Consider the following 18,060-nt stretch of genomic DNA (forward strand, 5'->3'; position numbering starts at 1 on the left):
TTTTCCCCTACCAATCCTAACTTTCCTGATCAGTGGTTCAGTGGCTGTGAGCGCTGCTTGTGTGTGTGTATGTACTTGTTTATCCTATCCTTGTGGGGATCTTAGGCCTTTGTGGGGACCATTTGGCCAGTCCTGGTTAAGTTTAGCCCTTTGTTTTGAATGGCAATGCAATCGTGTGTGTGCATGTTTTGCCATACTTTGAGTACCACATCTTGATAAGCCAGCACTCTTGTGAAGACATTTAGCTTTGTGACGACATCTTGGCCCTAAAGTCTATTATATTCGAATGCATGTTTGTATGGATGATGTATGTATGCTCAGAGTTCTAGTTAAGGTTAGCCATTTCTTTGGGATGGTTAGGTTTAGGGTGAGATGTTGAGGTAAGGGTTATGTTGTTTAGGCTTTTCATTTCCAGTTTGAATGACCCCCACATTTTCTCTTTGACTATTAGCTGTACATGTGTCCTCTTGACATTCAGGTACAGACAACTTACCTCGGTACATGCCACAAACTCATTCATCAGGGTATTTGTGCAAGTGGCAAAATTTGTGCTGAAACTGAGTGGTGTAAAAAATATGAATGGAGATCTTTGCAGTGTCTCCATCACCATCCAGCTGCAAGTGAGCTATTTGCAGGAGGAGATGTCTCACCAAGACCTTCCTTACAGAGGATGGTTACTTGATTATTTCAGTTTAGTGATATATACTTAATATATTGATGTAGAATCTTTAGTGCACTTGAAGACCAGCTTTGGACGAGGTGGTCCAGATGGAATAGTGGTCTGTGACGTAGCAATAATCATAATCATAATGCAGTTGCTACAGTTTGTAAGGTTATGGCAAATATTGTATGCAAAGCTACTTTACAGGTTACAGATTGTTTGCTAGATTGGGGCTTTTATGGGAAGCCCACCCTGAGGTTCCACAGCAGAGAAGAGGTCTCGAGGAGTCCTACCCTGGAAAAGAGAAGCCTTACCCCAGAGAAGAGGAGAATGGAAGTCTGACCTCTGAGAGAAAAAGGAAAAGAAATCATCCTTGAGGTCCCGCCCTGCTGAGGAGGAGTCCCTCCGAGAAGAACCAATCAAAGCAGGTTTTTTTTGTGTGTGTGTATATATATATATATATATATATATATATATATAGAGAGAGAGAGAGAGAGAGAGAGAGAGAGAGAGATGTTTTTTGCAAGAAAAACATTTTGCAATGTCTCCTATATTCAACAGATGGCGCTCTCTGTTTAATAACTGCATGGACGTTCTTACAGGCAGAGATGACTGAACCAAGTGCACCTCCCAGGGAGGCCAGGGAATGAAAAGAAATCAAAGGCTTCGAGCCATGCTTCATAAAATGTCTTAACAATAAGAGTCTCACAGTATCAGCTGCGTTACTTTATATCAGGGTGAACTGCTGTTTGACTTCTCTGATGTGAGCCTTTCCTATAAAGAATCAAAACTTGGGTAAATCAACATAATACAACATAATTAAAACAGGCCCAATCCTAGGGATCCCACTTTGTTTGACTTATTGTGAGCATGTTCCAAATGTTAAAGAGAGGTTATCAGCAAGGAGGCATTGATAATGGAAAGATTTGAAAAGTTTATTGCAACCAGAAACCATCATACTGTGTTTCACAGGGGACCAAAAATCATTTTAAAGGACACACCAGGATTTTACTTACTACATTCATTTTTGCCGGTTGTGAATCAGTCCCTGGGATTGAGGCAATCATGACAAAGCACAAATGAAGAGCTGAGGAATTGACAAATGCGACAAAGGGGCATCTGTGCAGCTATATGACTGTTTTATTACCTCTTGACATCTGTGTATACGCAAAGAATGCAAGTCTGCATGTAATAAAGAATGTGGCCTTTACTCAGGGTTACACAACAGATAACCTGAGCTTGAAACTCAGTCGTACATTAGTTCACACGGCAACTAAAACAGCTTTGATGTTTACTTTGGAAACACATTATCTGGTGTGCCAGCCTGCTGCTTTTCACATGAAATGTCTGAGGATTTTGGGCTTGAGGCTCTGCATCTTGCTGCCATCCATCTGGCCCACCCTCTCCTGGGCCCCCATAATCGCCTGATGGGCTTCATCGAAGAGTTCCTTTCCGATAGCAGCCTGAACTCTGTCCTTCCAGGCGCACAGCTTGGGCCTATCTTCAAACACATCCAAACCAGAACCGACAGGCTGCCGAACAAAAAACTCACAAAGTTAAGGGCTACTGAGAACAAATGGCAGACAATATGTGTGAACGATGCTAATAAAACATTTCACTGAAATGCTATTAATAATCAATGTTAAGAGAGCAGATGGGCAGATAAAATAAAAAAGGGAAAACAAGTGTGTGCAGAGAAGTCAAAGGTGTGCCATGGGAAATGATCCAGTTTCACCTAATCTGTTTGGCGATAGGGGTGGGGGATGTGATGATGTAAAATTATGGACTATTACAACATGTCGACAAGCTACCAGCGTGAGGAGATTACATGGATTCGGTCACATTTTTTCTATACAATATACTGTAGAGCTATGTTGATGCTCTGATTCGTTCGTCAGTCAAAGCAGCGCTGCCGTGGTGCATGAGGCTCCTCTTCCCACACACTGACAGCAAAGCAGCCTGTCAAATGCGCAACTTCCATACTGTTCCTAAACCTGATGCGCGTCTAATTTGACCACAGACCTTCACCAAAGAATGATGGAGTGCTCCTTGTCAGATCCAAGACTGTCTGCCCGCAGAGCTAACACCTAACGTGACGTCTCACTTCAAAACTTTACTGACACTCGTAGAATGTCAAAGTTTGCTTCGTGGTTTAAAAGTTGGCGAAAACCTAGATGCATAACAAAATAAATGCACTCCAAAATGTGAAGAGAGAAAGACTCATTGCTTTTATGAAGCAAGTTGAGGCAAAGAATGTTATGGATTTGGCAACTCAAAACTACAATAAAATCATGTATAAGAGAAGTGATAAAATTGAAAAAGTTATTTGAAGTAAATAAACAAATAAATCATGATACTTTCTGAAGACATTGAAAACAAATGCATTTACTGCAATTTGTTTCTGAAAATAGTACGGCAAAATAACAACTGAGTGTCAGTAGCTACATTGTGTCACAAATTAATATGGATTTTATATAGGACTTAAAGCACAAGTGCGCTTTAGCCTAGGTTCCATTGGTGGTGTGCCTCTGGATTTTTCCAATGAACAAAGTGCGCCTTGGCTAAAAAAAGGTTGAAAAACACTGGCTCAGAGGGCACACTGTTCAAGTATACATTTATACCTTTCTATTTTGCAACAAAGAAGCAATCACAAATGTGTGTCTCACCTGCATCACCTCCACAATAGCGACCAGGTCAGCCAAAGAAATTTGGTCTCCAGCAATGAAGGGTCGGTCCTGCAAGAACTTATTCTCGATGAGTGAGAGGGAATGGTTCAGGTCCTCTAAGGCACCGTCCATCTTGTCTTGGGAGACATTCGTTCCCAGCACTTTGGGAATCAAAAGCTGCATTAAAACAAATGAGCTAGTTGTAGATCCAGTACTTGACAAGAGAGATCAGAAATAAACTCAAAACTATGTTAAATGATGGGCAGTGAATGTCAGCTGTTACAGGAAGATGCATTTGCAGACATTTCCGTTATAGTAAATGGATATTTCAAGGCATGGCTAAAAATCATTAGAAGCAGCAGTAGCAGTACTTGCAAAATGAATATTGTAACAATATCAAGATAGATATATCCTGCCGTTAAAACATGTAATGTCTAGTCAAGAAATGTTTATAATAATGATAATTAACAGTAATTACAATAATAGTTTTACAAGTTTCATAACTTGCATCTCAGCATGACCTTTGAACTGCAGATCTCGTTCATACCAGAAAAAAATAAAATAAAATAGAAAATGCAGAACCCTCAAGTGATCACCATGGCTGTGGCACTTGTGTCTGGATGTCACATCAGTCAGTCAATCAGGCAGTTTTTGGGTTATGGATCATGTCCAATCGATAACTTGGTAGGCTTAAACCAGACGATGATTTAGCCAACTGATATCTCACACCATGAAAGCCTGTCACACCCATAATAAGTAGTCACAGTGGTTCTAATCCTAGTTGTGGTGATGGTAGTAGTAGTGGTGGTGGTGGCGGTATTACGATAAAAGACATAGTAATTACTAGTTACCCTTAACCAGAACATTTTGGACCCATGCCAGCGGATGGCCATGTGCTGCCAAGACAAGTATTCGTTCACTCGTGCCCGTTTCTGGAGGTCAGCTGGGTACCAGTGGTCGGGAGTCTTGCACTTCTCAGCCAGATACTGCATGATAGCAATGCTGACAAGACAAAACAAAATACAAAATGGAGGGACCATCGAGACACATGTCAGAGTTGAACTGCTGAGCTGTAGGTCACCTTTCAGCCAGACAGAAGTCGCCATCTTTAAGTGCTGGTACTTTCCTAATTGGGTTGACCTTTCCAAATTCTTCACCGTGCTGCTCACCTGACATCCAAGAGAAGCAAGAATTAATGGCATCACATTGTTTCAATGATAACTGTTCTTAAACATCTATGTTGCTGCTATGAACAGGAAATAGTAGTTTTACAGAAGCCAAGAGTTTTAAAAGTGCCATTCTTGCTTCTTCTGACCAATAAGGTTTTCCTGGAACACTTAAGGTGGGGCTCCAGAGTTGTCTGAGCAGACAAGGCCGCATTTATGGCTTCTTGCAGATAGTTGGGTATTTGAGGAGACATGCCTGTAAAAGTATACTTTAACGCAATAAGACGTGACACAGGAATGAAATTAGATATCTCATGAAGTGGTCTCAGGGGCGTGGTTTCATAGAGCCTTTATTAAATTTCATCATACAGGCGGAGGCCACATAATGTGGTGTTGAAACACCATTTAGAGCATAAGTTGAACATTGACTCAGGTTTGGGCCTCTTTAAAAACAGTTTGCCCTCTGTTATGTGTGATCTTTGATTCTTGGGTTTACTTTGATCAGTTTGTTACCTCTGTTAATGGTTAAATCATTGGTTACTCTGTTGTGCAGTGACCAAGTTTTTTCATGAAATCAACAACGAATTTAACAAACATCACTGGGTTAGTTTGTTACTTCTCAGTTCCCCTTATGCAGGACACATAATAATCCGAAGAAAGGTCACTTGTACCATAACAAAGAATCACAGTGTGATGTTATGCAACAGATCACAGTTAATGATATAGCAAGTTGCTGGTTATCAGCTGACCATTTCCGAGGATCAGACGTGGAGTACTATTTCCTATGTTTCAAAGGATTTTATACCAAGATTCAGATAGTTATCTTGCAACTTTAAAAACTTTATTTCCTTTGCTTTTCAGGATTTTTATTTAAAAAAAAAAAACCTGAAGATAGCGTTCCGCCCAGAGCTGCAAAACAAAAACCTGATCTGGGTGGGAAACAAATGGTGCACAATGTCTCCATAGAAAAGTGGTGCACAATTCACTATCCCGTGGGGCCACAGGAGAACATGAGGGTGAACTGAGTGAAAAAAAGATTGTCGTGATAAGAAAATGGTAAAAACGTGAGAAGATGCTTCACAGGAGTCTTTCAACCAGATAAAATACAGAGACACAAAACCATGCATAACGTATAACAAGCATGTTATCACATTTATCCATCGGTACCCACTAAACAGCTGAAGGAAAAGTACTTTACTTAGTACTTTAGCTACTTCACTGATCAATGCGATAACTAATTTGGCCGAATGTGGTGAATACCGAATCCCTTCTACCTATTTACTGGGTCGAAGATGTTAAAAAGTAGCAACTAAATCACTCACCAGTGAATAGAGACACGTTCTTGAACTCGAAAGGAATGTTGTTCGTCTTGGCGAAGATATACACGGAGCGACAAGGCTGAGAGAGGAGGTCCAGGTACAGTTCCATGACTCCGCAAACACAACAGCGCCTTTTCCTCTGTGGAAGCGTCCGCTCTGCCGCGGAGTCTGCTTTATCACGGCAGAAAGTTCACGCCCTCGCGGAACCCATCCCGCGAGGAACCCAGCATGTGCGCATGTGTCAAGTCCAACGTCCAGTTCGACATTCTCCCCAGCAAAGCTCATGGTTCAGTTTACGCTGATACAGTCCAGGTCTACTAAGAAGATGCAGATGACGCCATTACCAGTGACATACCGAGAGGATTGGAGACTGAGTGATTGAGAGTTGTGCTCATTAATCGTCTAAAAATAACAGGAAAAACTATTCATCAATCTCAAGCCGCCAAAATAAGGGCGAAAATAAATCATGGCTGTATTTTACCAAGTCAAGAGATATGGCAGCTCGAAGCACAATGTGAATCTAACTGAGTGATTCAGTCACCAACTCGTTCTTAGTGACACTAACCAAAAGACTCTCCCACACATCCTCTGGAATAATGCAGACACAAATAAGAGAACTTTTCTTCATCCTGCTCCTTTTGAATCCTGCTATTGACACCTAATGTGCGATCAAAAAAGTGTGAATAATAATAAGTAACAGTAATTATAATACGTTTTAAATGTTTCAGAACATGTATCTCAGCATGACCTTAGAATTTCATGTAGCACCATGGCTGTGGCAATTGACTCTGGAAAGCTGTGGTGGTGCTGTCCCATCGGTCAGTCAGTTTTTGGGTTAATACAGCAGGCGTGCAACATGTCCAATAGATAACCTGGAAGGCTTAAACCAGACAATGCTTGAGTGATATCTGATAGCAAGTGATATCTCACACCACAAGAGCCTTTCCAGTCCTAGTTGTTGTTGTTGTAGTAGTGGTGATGGTGGCACTATGAGACAAATGACATAGTAATTATTTGTTACCCTCAACCAGAACATTTTAGACCCATGTCAGCGAATGGCCATGTGCTGCCAAGGGTTACGGTACTCAATCAACATATTCCTTCAAACATGAAGAGTATGCATTAAAATTAGAAGAATTCTAAAATTCTTTTAGATAACCATGGCGCCAGGATCCAAGTTATAAAAGAACCCACCAGTACTCAAACTTCACCTGTACTATGAAACGAAGATAACAACAAGCCTTGAATAAACCTTAAACCACGGAAATGGCAGACCGTAAAAATAGTAAAAACACACATGCCAGGAAAACAGTCATTTTTATTGAGGATATTCAATAACCATTGTCATCCAGAATTAATGATTATTCTCTGAATATATAGATGAATGCGAAATAGAGGTGAAATTCACATGATGTGAAATTGGTTTGATGAGGCTGGTTTGGAACATGAATGGGAGACTGCCATGTTCAGAAATTGGACATGACTCCAAGTGTAAATGTCTCAGTGCAGGGTGATTTTCACAGCATGACACAAAACAGCTCTTCATAGCATGGTAAAAAAAATCCCATTCATCACAAGGAACAGGATATTGTGACTATTTAAACCACCAAAATAGTTAAAGTACAGATATCTCGCAGACCAGTCAGCAGGAAGCTAAATGACCATCGCAGTCTCACCTGGGTAGTGACATGGTTCTACTCTAACAACTGTAGAACACAGTGGACATCACACCACAGGCTCACATGAAGCTCATCACCGTCCCGTTCTTTCCCACCTGATGGGGCTGCAGGCTATGGAACTGGACCACTATTCTACAAAGAGAGGAGAATAGAGTGAGAGTGTGATGGGAAACTTTTCATAGATGCATCTTAATGAACAGGAAACAGGAATCCTTGCTAATGCAAGCTGGAGTCTTTCGCTTCATAAAAAAAAATGACTCACATCCTTCATTCAGTGGCATTTTCACCATGTTTTAACATTATGTTTTAGATCTCAATCACATAACCACTGTTTAACTCCATGAACAGCACAGCCCCTGTCCAAGAAAATCTAGTAAATTGGTCCAGGATGCACTAAAGAATGAGTCCTAGTGTAAAGCTTGCGTGAACTCTACATACCATCTCATTTCTGCCACCTACAATGACATTCAGCAGTAAAGGGAACTAGTTCTGAATTTTATTCCATATCTCAAGCGCAGATTTCCCAACTTCCTACTGTCTGTATCTCTGGAATCAAGAGAGAATGACTTTGTGTTTAAATAATGGTGAAATGGAGCTGAAACCCCGCCAACAGATCACATTTCTGACAGTCAAATGTTTTTAGAAATTCTTGTTCTGGCATAGAAATCAGAATGTAGAGTTGATAAAGTTGTTTATTATGTCCTGGGGTTCTCCCAGTCTTCCTGAACAGCTGGATGCAGTTCCTGCACCGTTGATGCCACTGGTACTTCTTGTTGTTCACATCTCCAGAATATCCCAAACTCTTCCCAACTCACAGAAACAGTTCTGTGAACGACTAAATGTCGACATGTCGATGTTGACACATTGCAACGGTCTGAAGTGGCATTCCAGCACCCTGCATGCCAATGGCACACTCCCTCACAAGTGCGGCATCATGTTGATGCAACGGCTTTCTATTGTCCCCAGTCTCAGAAGTGGTCATGACATGATCATGAGCATGTCTGGAAGACAAGTGTGGCTGACACTGATTTACTCAAAATAATGGAGTGTGACCATGGATAGCAAAGACGAAATCCTTCTAATATAACCTGTCCATTAAAATGTTTGGTAAATAATAATCTTCCTGAACCAAACACGGAAGAACAAGGGAGCAATATAACATGCTGCGTTTGTTCAACATACACGTATTTTGGGCTCCTACTCACAACCCAACAAAAGCTTGGCTTGCATGGAAATGATGCAATGGTTTAAATATTAGTCTAAAAGTCAGTGTTGAGGCGCAGCTGTGCTCTGGTGAAGGAAATGGCACAAAACTGTCCAAAAAACTACTATGACGACTACTTGAATATAATCCTTTAATTCTAGAGCTGATTACCAAGAAGACAAAACTAAATAAATGACTGATTCATGCATTCATTGCTGGATCTGACCCAAGTCTGCAGATCTGCAAACTTTCATCAGCACCCACCCCCCACACACAAACACACACGCAGATGTACACACGTTTAAGCAAAAGTGTATGTATGTATGTATTTTGCTCTATGTTTGTTTTCGGGGAATTTTAGACAAGTCCCCAGTATTCACAAAATTGCTCTTCCTTTCACACACTCTCTTCAGTCATCCATGTGTACTCTCTCTCTGACTGTTCCCTGACCTTGTTGTCTATGGGTTTCAGCCAAGACTGTGAGATATAATTTATCACAACCACAGCTGTTCATGCTCTTGCTGGGGAACTAGAACTGCACAATTACTAGAACTGAGTGTCGTCCTATCACAAGAGACACTTCTCATACATTGTAGCGGGAAAAGTTTCCACTTATGACTGCTGTGATCCAGCTACCTTTGTTTTTGTCTCTTTTACCACATCATTGATCTTCTGAACATCTGGAATGTGTCTTTCCACCATTTTACATTATATAAATAAAATATTGATTGGGCTGCAATTAAAATTGAGAACAAATGCTGTTTATGCTGTTTATCCCGTGTATATTTAGTGCTTGCCATGAGTTAGGGATTAAAACTAAACAAATATTGTCTTATGAAAGTATAACAAACGCGTTGCTTAACACAGCGTTGCATCAAACCACACATCATGAGAAGACGGCCAAGAGTTAAATGAAAGTCCAAAATCTTCGCAGCTATTCGGATGGACATAAGGAGCAGAGATGAAAATGAACAAGTATGAACCTATATAAAATAAGGACTCACAGATCAATTTTCCGGCCAATCACTCATTTTTCAAAGGCCATACTTGCTGATACTGAAGGATTTTATTTTTTTGATAACTGACTGAATACTTATTACACACCTTCAATTTTTTTAGACTCGTTACAGCAGTATTTTACTTTTGTAAACAATAGAAGTGATGCAGTAAACAAAATGCAGTGAACAAACTAACAAAACAATATAGCTTTAAGTGACCCGAGTCTATCAATTGGTTGACGTGTCTGCCATACAGAGTAAAGTATCTCTGACACTGCATGTTATGTCACGGGACTACTTTGTCCTCAGTTATCAAGTAAGACTGATTGTCCAATACCATAAATTCCATGCGTTTCCTGGTTGCAGCTTCGCGCTGCTCACTGCTCATTATAGCCATCAGCGCACCAAGTTTTCCACTAGCTTTAGCTTGACCAGCTTCAAATGTTGTGCAGTCAGCTAGGCTGCAACCGTCTGCAAAAGCAGCATGAACAGGGGGAGAAGTATGACAGGGGTCTTGTGAGATCATTTTGCGCTGTGGTGCATACGTTTTGGTTGGCAGCCTGTCTGTTCTTTAATAAATAACTTGTTTCAACTTCAAAACCTGGTTCCTGCGTCACTGGAATATGTTTGCTGGAGCATGCAACGGCAGCATCTAGGACAGGGGTCACCAAACATTTTGCAACTTCAACCTTTTCTAAGGCCACTGTGGGAGAAAGGATGCCTTCATCTTTGCATAAGAAGAAAAGGCTTTTATGTGCACTGCCACGACTAGGACATCCAGCGGTCATGCAAAGGTTTGGCATTTCTCCTCTGATACTGAAGTTCTTCTACCTAAGACTTGTTTCCTGTTCTCATTTGGATTCACTCACGCGAGATTTACAATTGCAGTATTTAGTATGGTAAGCCAGCAGAACAACCTTTGTAGACCATATACGGTCATTGCATGCTGCATATTAATGCCTATATCCTCAGGCATGTCGGTGACACTTCTGACAGACAGATATTCTTATGTGTTTTGCACTAAGCAAAAGTATGATTTTCTCACACTTCTTCAATAGTCAAACAGTGACAGTGCAGGAGTAACCACACTCACCGATCTTCACTCAAGTTCAGTTCTCGGGTGAGAAAGTTGAAGATCTTGGCGCTGTGTTCTTTGTTCTTGTCAGCGGTGTCAGTGGCACCGATGGCTGACACGGAAAGAATCACACAAGGAGAGCTGGAGCCAGCGACTAGCATCAGCACTCCAGGCTTCACCACCACGTTCATTCTCTGGGAAATATAAACATACTTTTGGGCCCTCGGATCACAGTGAAAACCAGGACAGATACCTTTTTATTGGTATTGTTAGTTAGAAAGTTAGAAAAGACAATTTCTTCTGACCAGTCAAACACACTTTGAGGCATCACTTGGGAGAAAACACCGGAGTGCAATGGCGAACAAGTTAAACCATGAAACCAGGTTCTCCAAAGACATGCACTGACTATTTGGTGACCAAATATATTTAACATTTCATCCCATTATCATTAATTCCCAGATGTTGTCATTCATACTGGGTTCATTCAACCTGAGAATATTAAGGAGCGTTTACTTGATAACAGATCAGAAAACATGTTTTGAAAATGAGGTTGTAGGCCAAAGACAGACCAACTGTGCAGATGATTTTCTTTTAACATAGCACTGACGTACAAAAGTCAGTATCAGGGCGTCATGCTGAAGATTTTGAACCTACACCTCTCTGATCATGTACTGAGCTTACATTTTCGATTGAAAGCAGTCAATTGACCGTTCGGAGCAGTTATATATATGTACACTGGTCACTCGTGTAACTGCTGGGGAGAACCTCAACAATACTCACTTCCTCCGGCTTCCCCAGAGCAGCGGCGATGCAAGAGCCGAGCTTCCGAACGAATTCATCGGAGAAGCTGCTGGACGGAAGGTTGCTGAGCAGCTCGACGAAAGGCATCTTGCTGGCAGATTGGCGCAAAGTCGAGCGAACGCGGCAGCGAGTGACGTGAACCTTTCCAGAACCTTTTCCAGAACTCCCGGTCTGGATTTTCAAAATAAAGTTGATCGATGGAGAATCTAAGATTGCTTTACAGAACATTCAACATTTTCCGCAAGTTTCTTAGTGGCACATAGATATTAACTTGCGACACGGTTGATAAGATTACTACCAACCGGCTGTTATAATAATAATACAATAATGAATAATACAGGATAATGAAATGCCAACTGCTGTCCCAGATGTGTCTCATGTCCCCTGAAGGTTTACAATAGATTTGGACCCACTTCGTCCCATTTCCTGGAAGCTATTGAAGTAATATTTTTAAAAAATTGGGAAATTATTAATAAATAATAATGACACAATTATTTCGAAATATGAACTGCTGTCCCATATGTGTCTGGTGTACCCTGACGGTTAACCATCACTTTGGATTAATTTCCTGGAGGTTATTGAAGAAATGTTAGAAAATATGAATATTTAATAATCACAATAGTATGTCACGTAATGACGTATGTGTATGTGTGAATACGTGTTGACGTTCGAGGCTCAGACCACCAGATGTATGGATGTTCAGCTGTCGTGTTAACCTCAATTAAGGAACTGAATCAAAGAAGACCTTTGTCGTCCTGTCTCCTTGGAAGCCAGATATTACATGGTGTCAGAAGACAAAGTAAAGAAGGATTCAACCACCAACGCATCTGTGTCTGCAAGGCAAACTCACTGAGAACTGGAGAAGCTGGATTCAACTCTTCGATGTGTTCAGCACAGCCAAGTGCAGTGAGCGACTATTTTACATGTTGCAGGCGACGAAGCAATAGAAGTATGGAATCGACATACAGAAAAGAAAGTTTCCAAATCCCAAGAAACCAAAGATGACGTGACAGCAGACTTAAGAAGTTGTTAAACAGAGCAAGAGAATACAACTGTATTCCCAAACTGTCAGATGTCAGTGTCCCTTTAAGACTGTTGCTAGAGGAAGATGTAGAATGGCACTGGGAAGATGCTCAGCAGAAAAGTTTTGATGAGACTTTTGAAATGCACCGACACTGAAGTTTTTTTTTATTTTTTTATCTGAGCCAACAGGTGACATTGTCTGCGAATGCCAGCGCAAAAGGAATCTGGGCCGTGTTGGGGAATTGGCCGTGTTGAGCTGAGGGCCATGAACTCTGAAGGAAGTCAAAGTGGTTGACCAGCAAAGAAAAGTTCCACACCATCAGAAGTTCAAGCATATTGGACATTCAGGGATTAAATCACTCACACAGATGGATTGATGTTCAAAGGAGCTAAATTTATTGTCCCAAATCTGATGAGACAAGAAGTACTGAAAAAAGTGCACAAGTCACACTTGGGAATAGTGAAGTGCAAAGAAAGGTACAGAGATGTTTTGTTTTGGCCAGGCATGGGAAGAGGAAGTCGTGTTACATGCAGCCCTGGACATCCTCAGTCAAATGGCCAAGCAGAAAGAATGGTGTAGACCACAGACGTCCAAGGGCCGCAGTGGGTGCAGTTCCAACCGATCAAGAGGACACCTCACCGATCAGGTGTCTGAAGACTGTTATAAGTTGACACCTGATTGGTTCACCTGTTTGTGCTTTTAGGGCTGGAACAAAAACCTGCACCCACTGCGGCCCTTTGGCAGGTCAGTTTGACACCCTTGGTGTAGACCATCAAGAACATAGTGGAAAAAAATCACAGTTTGATGAGGGTGACCCATACATTGTTTTGCTGGGGTCTCGAAACACCTTTGGAAGGAATAGGACCGTCCCCAGCACAACTCTTGATGGGAAGAAGGCTGAAAGGAAAGATGCCTGCGTCAACACAGCTTCTCACACCAGATGGAACTGAGGAGGTTCGGAAGAAGTTGGAGGAAAGACAACAAAAGCAGAAAATTTACTTTAACAGACAAACAAACGCATCGAGGAGATGGTGAGAAGATCCGACTACTCAAGGGTGACACCTGGCAGCCAGCTGTAGTACTGCGTCAACACGAACAGCCAAGATCTTTTCTTGTTCGAACACCTGATGGCAGTACCTACAGGAGAAGCAAGAAGTTTCTGAGAAGAACGTTAGAGAAAGTTTTTCCTAAAGAGGTTGACCAAGATGTTGGTGGGATTTTGGAGTCAGGGTTTCAGAAAAGTGATGAGTCACAATGTAGCAAGCTCACTGAAGTCACCGCAGAAAACTGTCCAGTCCCTGAAGCACACAGATCTGGAAGACAATTTAGACTGCCTGATATGTATAGAGAATTGATTTCATATCGATAGTTCTTTACGTCGGTAGAGTTCATTGAAAAAAATTGGTATGTTGTAAATATATTTTAATATTTTCATGGAACTTGTCCTTCAAGAAAGAAAAAAATGTTTGCTCTCAAAAAGAGTAGGATGTGACGTAATGACATATGTGTATGTCTGAATACGTGTTGACGTTTGAGGATCAGACCCCCGGATGTATGGATGTTCTGCTGATGTGTTAACTTCAATTAAAGAACTGAATCAAAGAAGACCTTTGTCGTCCTGTCTCCTTGGAAGCCAGATATTACATATTCTCATGAAATACCAACTGCTATTCCCGACGTGTCTTGTGTCCGCTAACAGTTTGCAATCACTTTGGACACATTTCCTGGAGGCTACTGAAGATATGTTAAAATGATTAGAAGATATTAATAATTACATTATTCTAATAAAATATCAACTGCTGTCCTAGATGTGTCTCATGTCCTGTGGAGGTTTACAATACATTTGGGCTCACTTTGTTCCATGACCTGGAATCTTCAGATTAAATACTTGAAAAATATTACGAAATTATGAATAAATTATAATGACACATTAGAAATATGGACTTCTTACCCAGATATGCCTCATGTTCCCTGACGGTTTATAATAACTTTTGACCCATCTGGACACATTTCCTCGTAGCTATTGACGAAAGATATAAAATAACGAATAAATTATAATTTATTCATAATTTATTTTGTAATTGTAATACAAACTTACCCTCAGTCGGCGTTCAGTCATTTTTGCGTAATTTTCATTGTCCTTTCTACTAAAATTGTTTATTTCATGACTGGTTATTTCACGAGGACATTGAGTAAATATATATTCATATCCCTAATATTATACTTATAACGCTCTATTTATGGTCATATATCTTTATGTAAATATATTCGTTAGTATGCAGACTGGTTTTGCCTAGGTAACTGGGCAGTTATGCAGTTTTTTGAAACTTCATCTTCACACAGAAACAGCTTTCAACTGTAACATGTTGTCAAATACACATTTAATGACCATTGTCACATGAAAATATATTTATTGAACGATTGTACGTTGTGTTATAAACTGAAAGCTCTTTTAATCATGACTGGTTACGTGACCGTCGTTGTATTGAATATCAGTGCGGAAATTATGGGACGTTCGAGAAACCAAATGAGAGTGCAGAACACCTACAAATTCCATTCACTTCTTAGTTGAAATACATTTAATGTGTCCATGAGTTATTGTTTTTAACCGACACCGGCACAAGTGCATGCCCATGTCGAGTTGTGTATTTTAGCATCCTTTGTGCACAAGCGAAACGTTTGTTGTTATTGCCCTTTGTTATTGTTAAAGTGGAGAGATGATTTTTCCCCATGTTCCTACATGACTGCAGTAGCACAACACTAGTGCTGCAATCCCCACATCGGAAGTGCGAAGTTGGACCTGGGAATGATGTCTTAACTCAGTTCATTGCATTCCAATTATAGATTGTGGAAATGAAGATGGTAATGTCCATGGAAACTAATCTCACGTGTGCCTCGTCCAGATACAACCCGCAGGATGAAGAAGAAACACAGTTTTGTGGAATGTGTTTGTTTCTTATGATGTGTTTCATTGTTTCAAAGCTTCAACTTCCTTAGGTTTGGGGAGGCCATCTTGTATAGCGTACTCAGAGTAGTGATTATTTTACCACTTTCTGACTTGGAAATCCTACATTGGGTGACACAATGGAGGGCAAAACTGGTAATTTCCCAGTACCAAGCTTGGCTTGGAATTGGCTAATAACCTGAAATATTTAAAAATGTAACAAATGGAGAATCAAATTACATTGATGGCCGAGCCAGACCACCTTTCTGCATGTTTGCATGTTCTCCCTGTGTGTGAATCAAATTATTGAAACTGTCTACACACATATAAGGCAACTTCATGGATCTGCTTTTGTGAAGACTTTTAACCAAATGAGATCACACACATGTCGTACTTTTATCTTTTATTATGCTATATTTAGCAGATCAACAAAAATGTCAATTAATTTCACATTCTGTATTTAGCAATATGCTGCTTTATTGACTAGTGGTGTGTCGCATCTCGTCAAGATGATGACCTTTCATACCAGGGATGACAACCCTAATGGAGAAGGATCAACTTGTTAGCGGAGTGGATTAAAATCTTGAGTGAATGATGAATAAAACGTCGCACCATGGGAATACTTGCACTGTTTAAGAGCCTCACTGAAGCCTTCACATAGACTCAAGTCATTCTGGTTGGTGGCACAGTCCAGGAACTGTTTGACCTCGAAGTGGCAGGGACCTGGTTGGGCTGCTGCAGGACGTGGAGGTTCCTACAATCAAGGACAGACATAAAGTCTTCTCCAGCAAGATGGATGAAGGACACGGCACCAAAGATACAGTGGTGATGTACACCACAATATACAGGACACTTAAAGGTTTTACTTGTTATATGGAGGAAAAAGAGCAGAATAATCCACTTCACCACAGTGAAGCAGCTTGGAGAACACACTGTCAGGGTGGGTTTTACCTGGTACACAGGTTTGGCTGGTTCGGAGCTGCTGCTTCCACTAAAAGCTCCAGTGAGGGCACCCCCAACCACATGACCCACAGCAGAACCTACTGCCACACCGGCAGCTGTGGTAGCCATCTGGGCCATGAGGCCAGGCCCCTGTGATGGAGCTGGAGTCGGCGCCAGGGATGCTGGAGGTGGATGTGCTGGGACTGGAGCATGGGATGGAGCTGGGCTGCAAAGCAAAGTGTCCAGTGGTTTAGATATAATAACACACAGATGATTCCTCACCAGATGACATTCCACCCTAAATGAATGAATTTTGAATAGTTATGGCACCAATTATTAGCAATTCAGAAATATTGTTTACCTGTTTTACCCATTATTTTGTCAATTTTTCTGTTTTATAAGCAAATGCAAGTGCAAGTGCACAGAGGTTTATTTGAACTGACCCGGACTACTTCCCATGACTGAAGATAAAAGGCTTAGGAATATGATGGAATTGTGTATATGTGCATACATATGCTAATCTATCTTATTAGAGAGAGTACCTTTTCCAGGCAATACATTTGAGTAGAAGAATGACAATAGATATGTTGACCACGACATTTCGGAATGATTAAGATTTAAATTAATAGAGTTATTTACTTGAACCACCTTATGACCACTTGCACTGGTGCGTAGGCGCATTTCAAGGTAAACGCGAGAGCGTCACAATTTCATGAACTTCGCAGATAAAAGCTGACTGACCTGGCAGGAGCTGAAGAGCGGCTGCGGCTTCCTCTCGCCATCTTCTTCACGTTTACTCTCGGGTTTCTTTAACTTGATTTGTGTTAGAAAGTGTGTCTGCCGCACAGCACGAACAGGACACGCTTGTGACCACTGACCTTGTGTCTCACAGGCTTTAAGTAACAACTATCGCGAGATCACAGCGACACTTCTTTCTACCGCTGCCGTGTCAAGCCACATCCTCCTGAAGCAACAATTTAGACATTAATACATTGTCATATTCCCTGAGATGACAGGTTTCAGTTTTGAACAGTCCAAAATCCCAAAGTAAGACACAAATACACACTCAGAAACAAATATAAAAACTTAAGAAACATAATCACAAACTTAAGAAACACATTTACTGCAAACGTTTGAAACACATATACGAACTCTGAAACAAATATGATTTTCTTCTTGGAGGTTAGCATCCCTGAAATGAAAAGTCATCGTGCAGGATCAGAAGCAACTGTGGGTGCCTTTCTCCCTGCCTTGCTCCCCTGCCTTGCTCTCAGGACTCTCTTGAGATTTGGGTGAGATCCGTGATCGCCTGGGCAAGCTCAAACTTTATGCTTTCTGGTCCCAATAGAGGCAAGATCAACGTCTATACACTCACACACACAGCTCTACACAACATTTTTAACTTTTTAGGTTACTTTTTGTTTTTTGTTTTTTTACCCTTTTTAAATTGGCTTTCATGGCAAGCAGAGCGCAAATTGCTCTGTGTTACCATTTGTCCCAACTGCTTTGCCGTAAAAAAAGTTGACGATAAGGAAGCATTGCGCGTGCGCGCGCATGCGTGCATCAACCGCGCAGCTTTTC

The 18,060-nt window shown here is 41.0% G+C and overlaps 3 protein-coding genes across 3 annotated transcripts; all 3 read right to left on the reverse strand.

Moving 5' to 3' along the window:
* Positions 1-1,783: 1,783 nt before the first annotated feature.
* Positions 1,784-5,979, reverse strand: LOC128753769 (glutathione S-transferase theta-1-like). The gene is made up of 5 exons (XM_053855831.1): positions 5,816-5,979; positions 4,409-4,496; positions 4,179-4,329; positions 3,328-3,504; positions 1,784-2,193 (listed from the first exon to the last, which is right to left on the reverse strand). Exons 1-5 carry the CDS (start codon positions 5,919-5,921, stop codon positions 1,996-1,998), a joined length of 720 nt encoding a protein of 239 aa, XP_053711806.1. The 5' UTR covers positions 5,922-5,979; the 3' UTR covers positions 1,784-1,995.
* A 1,133-nt stretch (positions 5,980-7,112) lies between these two features.
* On the reverse strand, positions 7,113-11,719 carry LOC128754473 (D-dopachrome decarboxylase-A-like). Its single transcript, XM_053857119.1, has 3 exons — positions 11,549-11,719; positions 10,787-10,962; positions 7,113-7,623 (listed from the first exon to the last, which is right to left on the reverse strand). Exons 1-3 carry the CDS (start codon positions 11,654-11,656, stop codon positions 7,551-7,553), a joined length of 357 nt encoding a protein of 118 aa, XP_053713094.1. The 5' UTR covers positions 11,657-11,719; the 3' UTR covers positions 7,113-7,550.
* Positions 11,720-15,160: 3,441 nt separating this feature from the next.
* Positions 15,161-17,369, reverse strand: LOC128754446 (coiled-coil-helix-coiled-coil-helix domain-containing protein 10, mitochondrial-like). Its single transcript, XM_053857072.1, has 4 exons — positions 17,221-17,369; positions 16,489-16,705; positions 16,150-16,291; positions 15,161-16,077 (listed from the first exon to the last, which is right to left on the reverse strand). The coding sequence occupies exons 1-4, from the start codon at positions 17,259-17,261 to the stop codon at positions 16,058-16,060; spliced, it is 420 nt and encodes a 139-aa protein (XP_053713047.1). The 5' UTR covers positions 17,262-17,369; the 3' UTR covers positions 15,161-16,057.
* Between the last annotated feature and the right edge of the window lie 691 nt (positions 17,370-18,060).

The sequence above is a fragment of the Synchiropus splendidus genome, chromosome 2 (genome assembly GCF_027744825.2).
Source record: "Synchiropus splendidus isolate RoL2022-P1 chromosome 2, RoL_Sspl_1.0, whole genome shotgun sequence".
Lineage (NCBI taxonomy): Eukaryota > Metazoa > Chordata > Actinopteri > Syngnathiformes > Callionymidae > Synchiropus > Synchiropus splendidus.

What these genes read in the sequence shown, in the direction of transcription:
- LOC128754473 (XM_053857119.1), bottom strand. Translation starts at nt 11,656, where the DNA reads ATGCCTTTCGTCGAGCTGCTCAGCAACCTTCCGTCCAGCAGCTTCTCC. An exon ending in CTCTGGGGAAGCCGGAGGAA is followed by an intron (nt 10,963 to 11,548) that starts GTGAGTATTGTT and finishes TATATTTCCCAG; the next exon opens with AGAATGAACGTGGTGGTGAA. An exon ending in CTGAACTTGAGTGAAGATCG is followed by an intron (nt 7,624 to 10,786) that starts GTGAGTGTGGTT and finishes CTCTCTTTGTAG; the next exon opens with AATAGTGGTCCAGTTCCATA.
- LOC128754446 (XM_053857072.1), bottom strand. Translation starts at nt 17,261, where the DNA reads ATGGCGAGAGGAAGCCGCAGCCGCTCTTCAGCTCCTGCCAG. An exon ending in CAGCCAAACCTGTGTACCAG is followed by an intron (nt 16,292 to 16,488) that starts GTAAAACCCACC and finishes CCTTGATTGTAG; the next exon opens with GAACCTCCACGTCCTGCAGC. An exon ending in ACAGTGCAAGTATTCCCATG is followed by an intron (nt 16,078 to 16,149) that starts GTGCGACGTTTT and finishes CTTCTCCATTAG; the next exon opens with GGTTGTCATCCCTGGTATGA.
- LOC128753769 (XM_053855831.1), bottom strand. Translation starts at nt 5,921, where the DNA reads ATGGAACTGTACCTGGACCTCCTCTCTCAGCCTTGTCGCTCCGTGTAT. An exon ending in CCAAAATGTTCTGGTTAAGG is followed by an intron (nt 3,505 to 4,178) that starts GTAACTAGTAAT and finishes GTTTTAATGCAG; the next exon opens with CTTTTGATTCCCAAAGTGCT. An exon ending in CTATTGTGGAGGTGATGCAG is followed by an intron (nt 2,194 to 3,327) that starts GTGAGACACACA and finishes TTTGTTCGGCAG; the next exon opens with CCTGTCGGTTCTGGTTTGGA.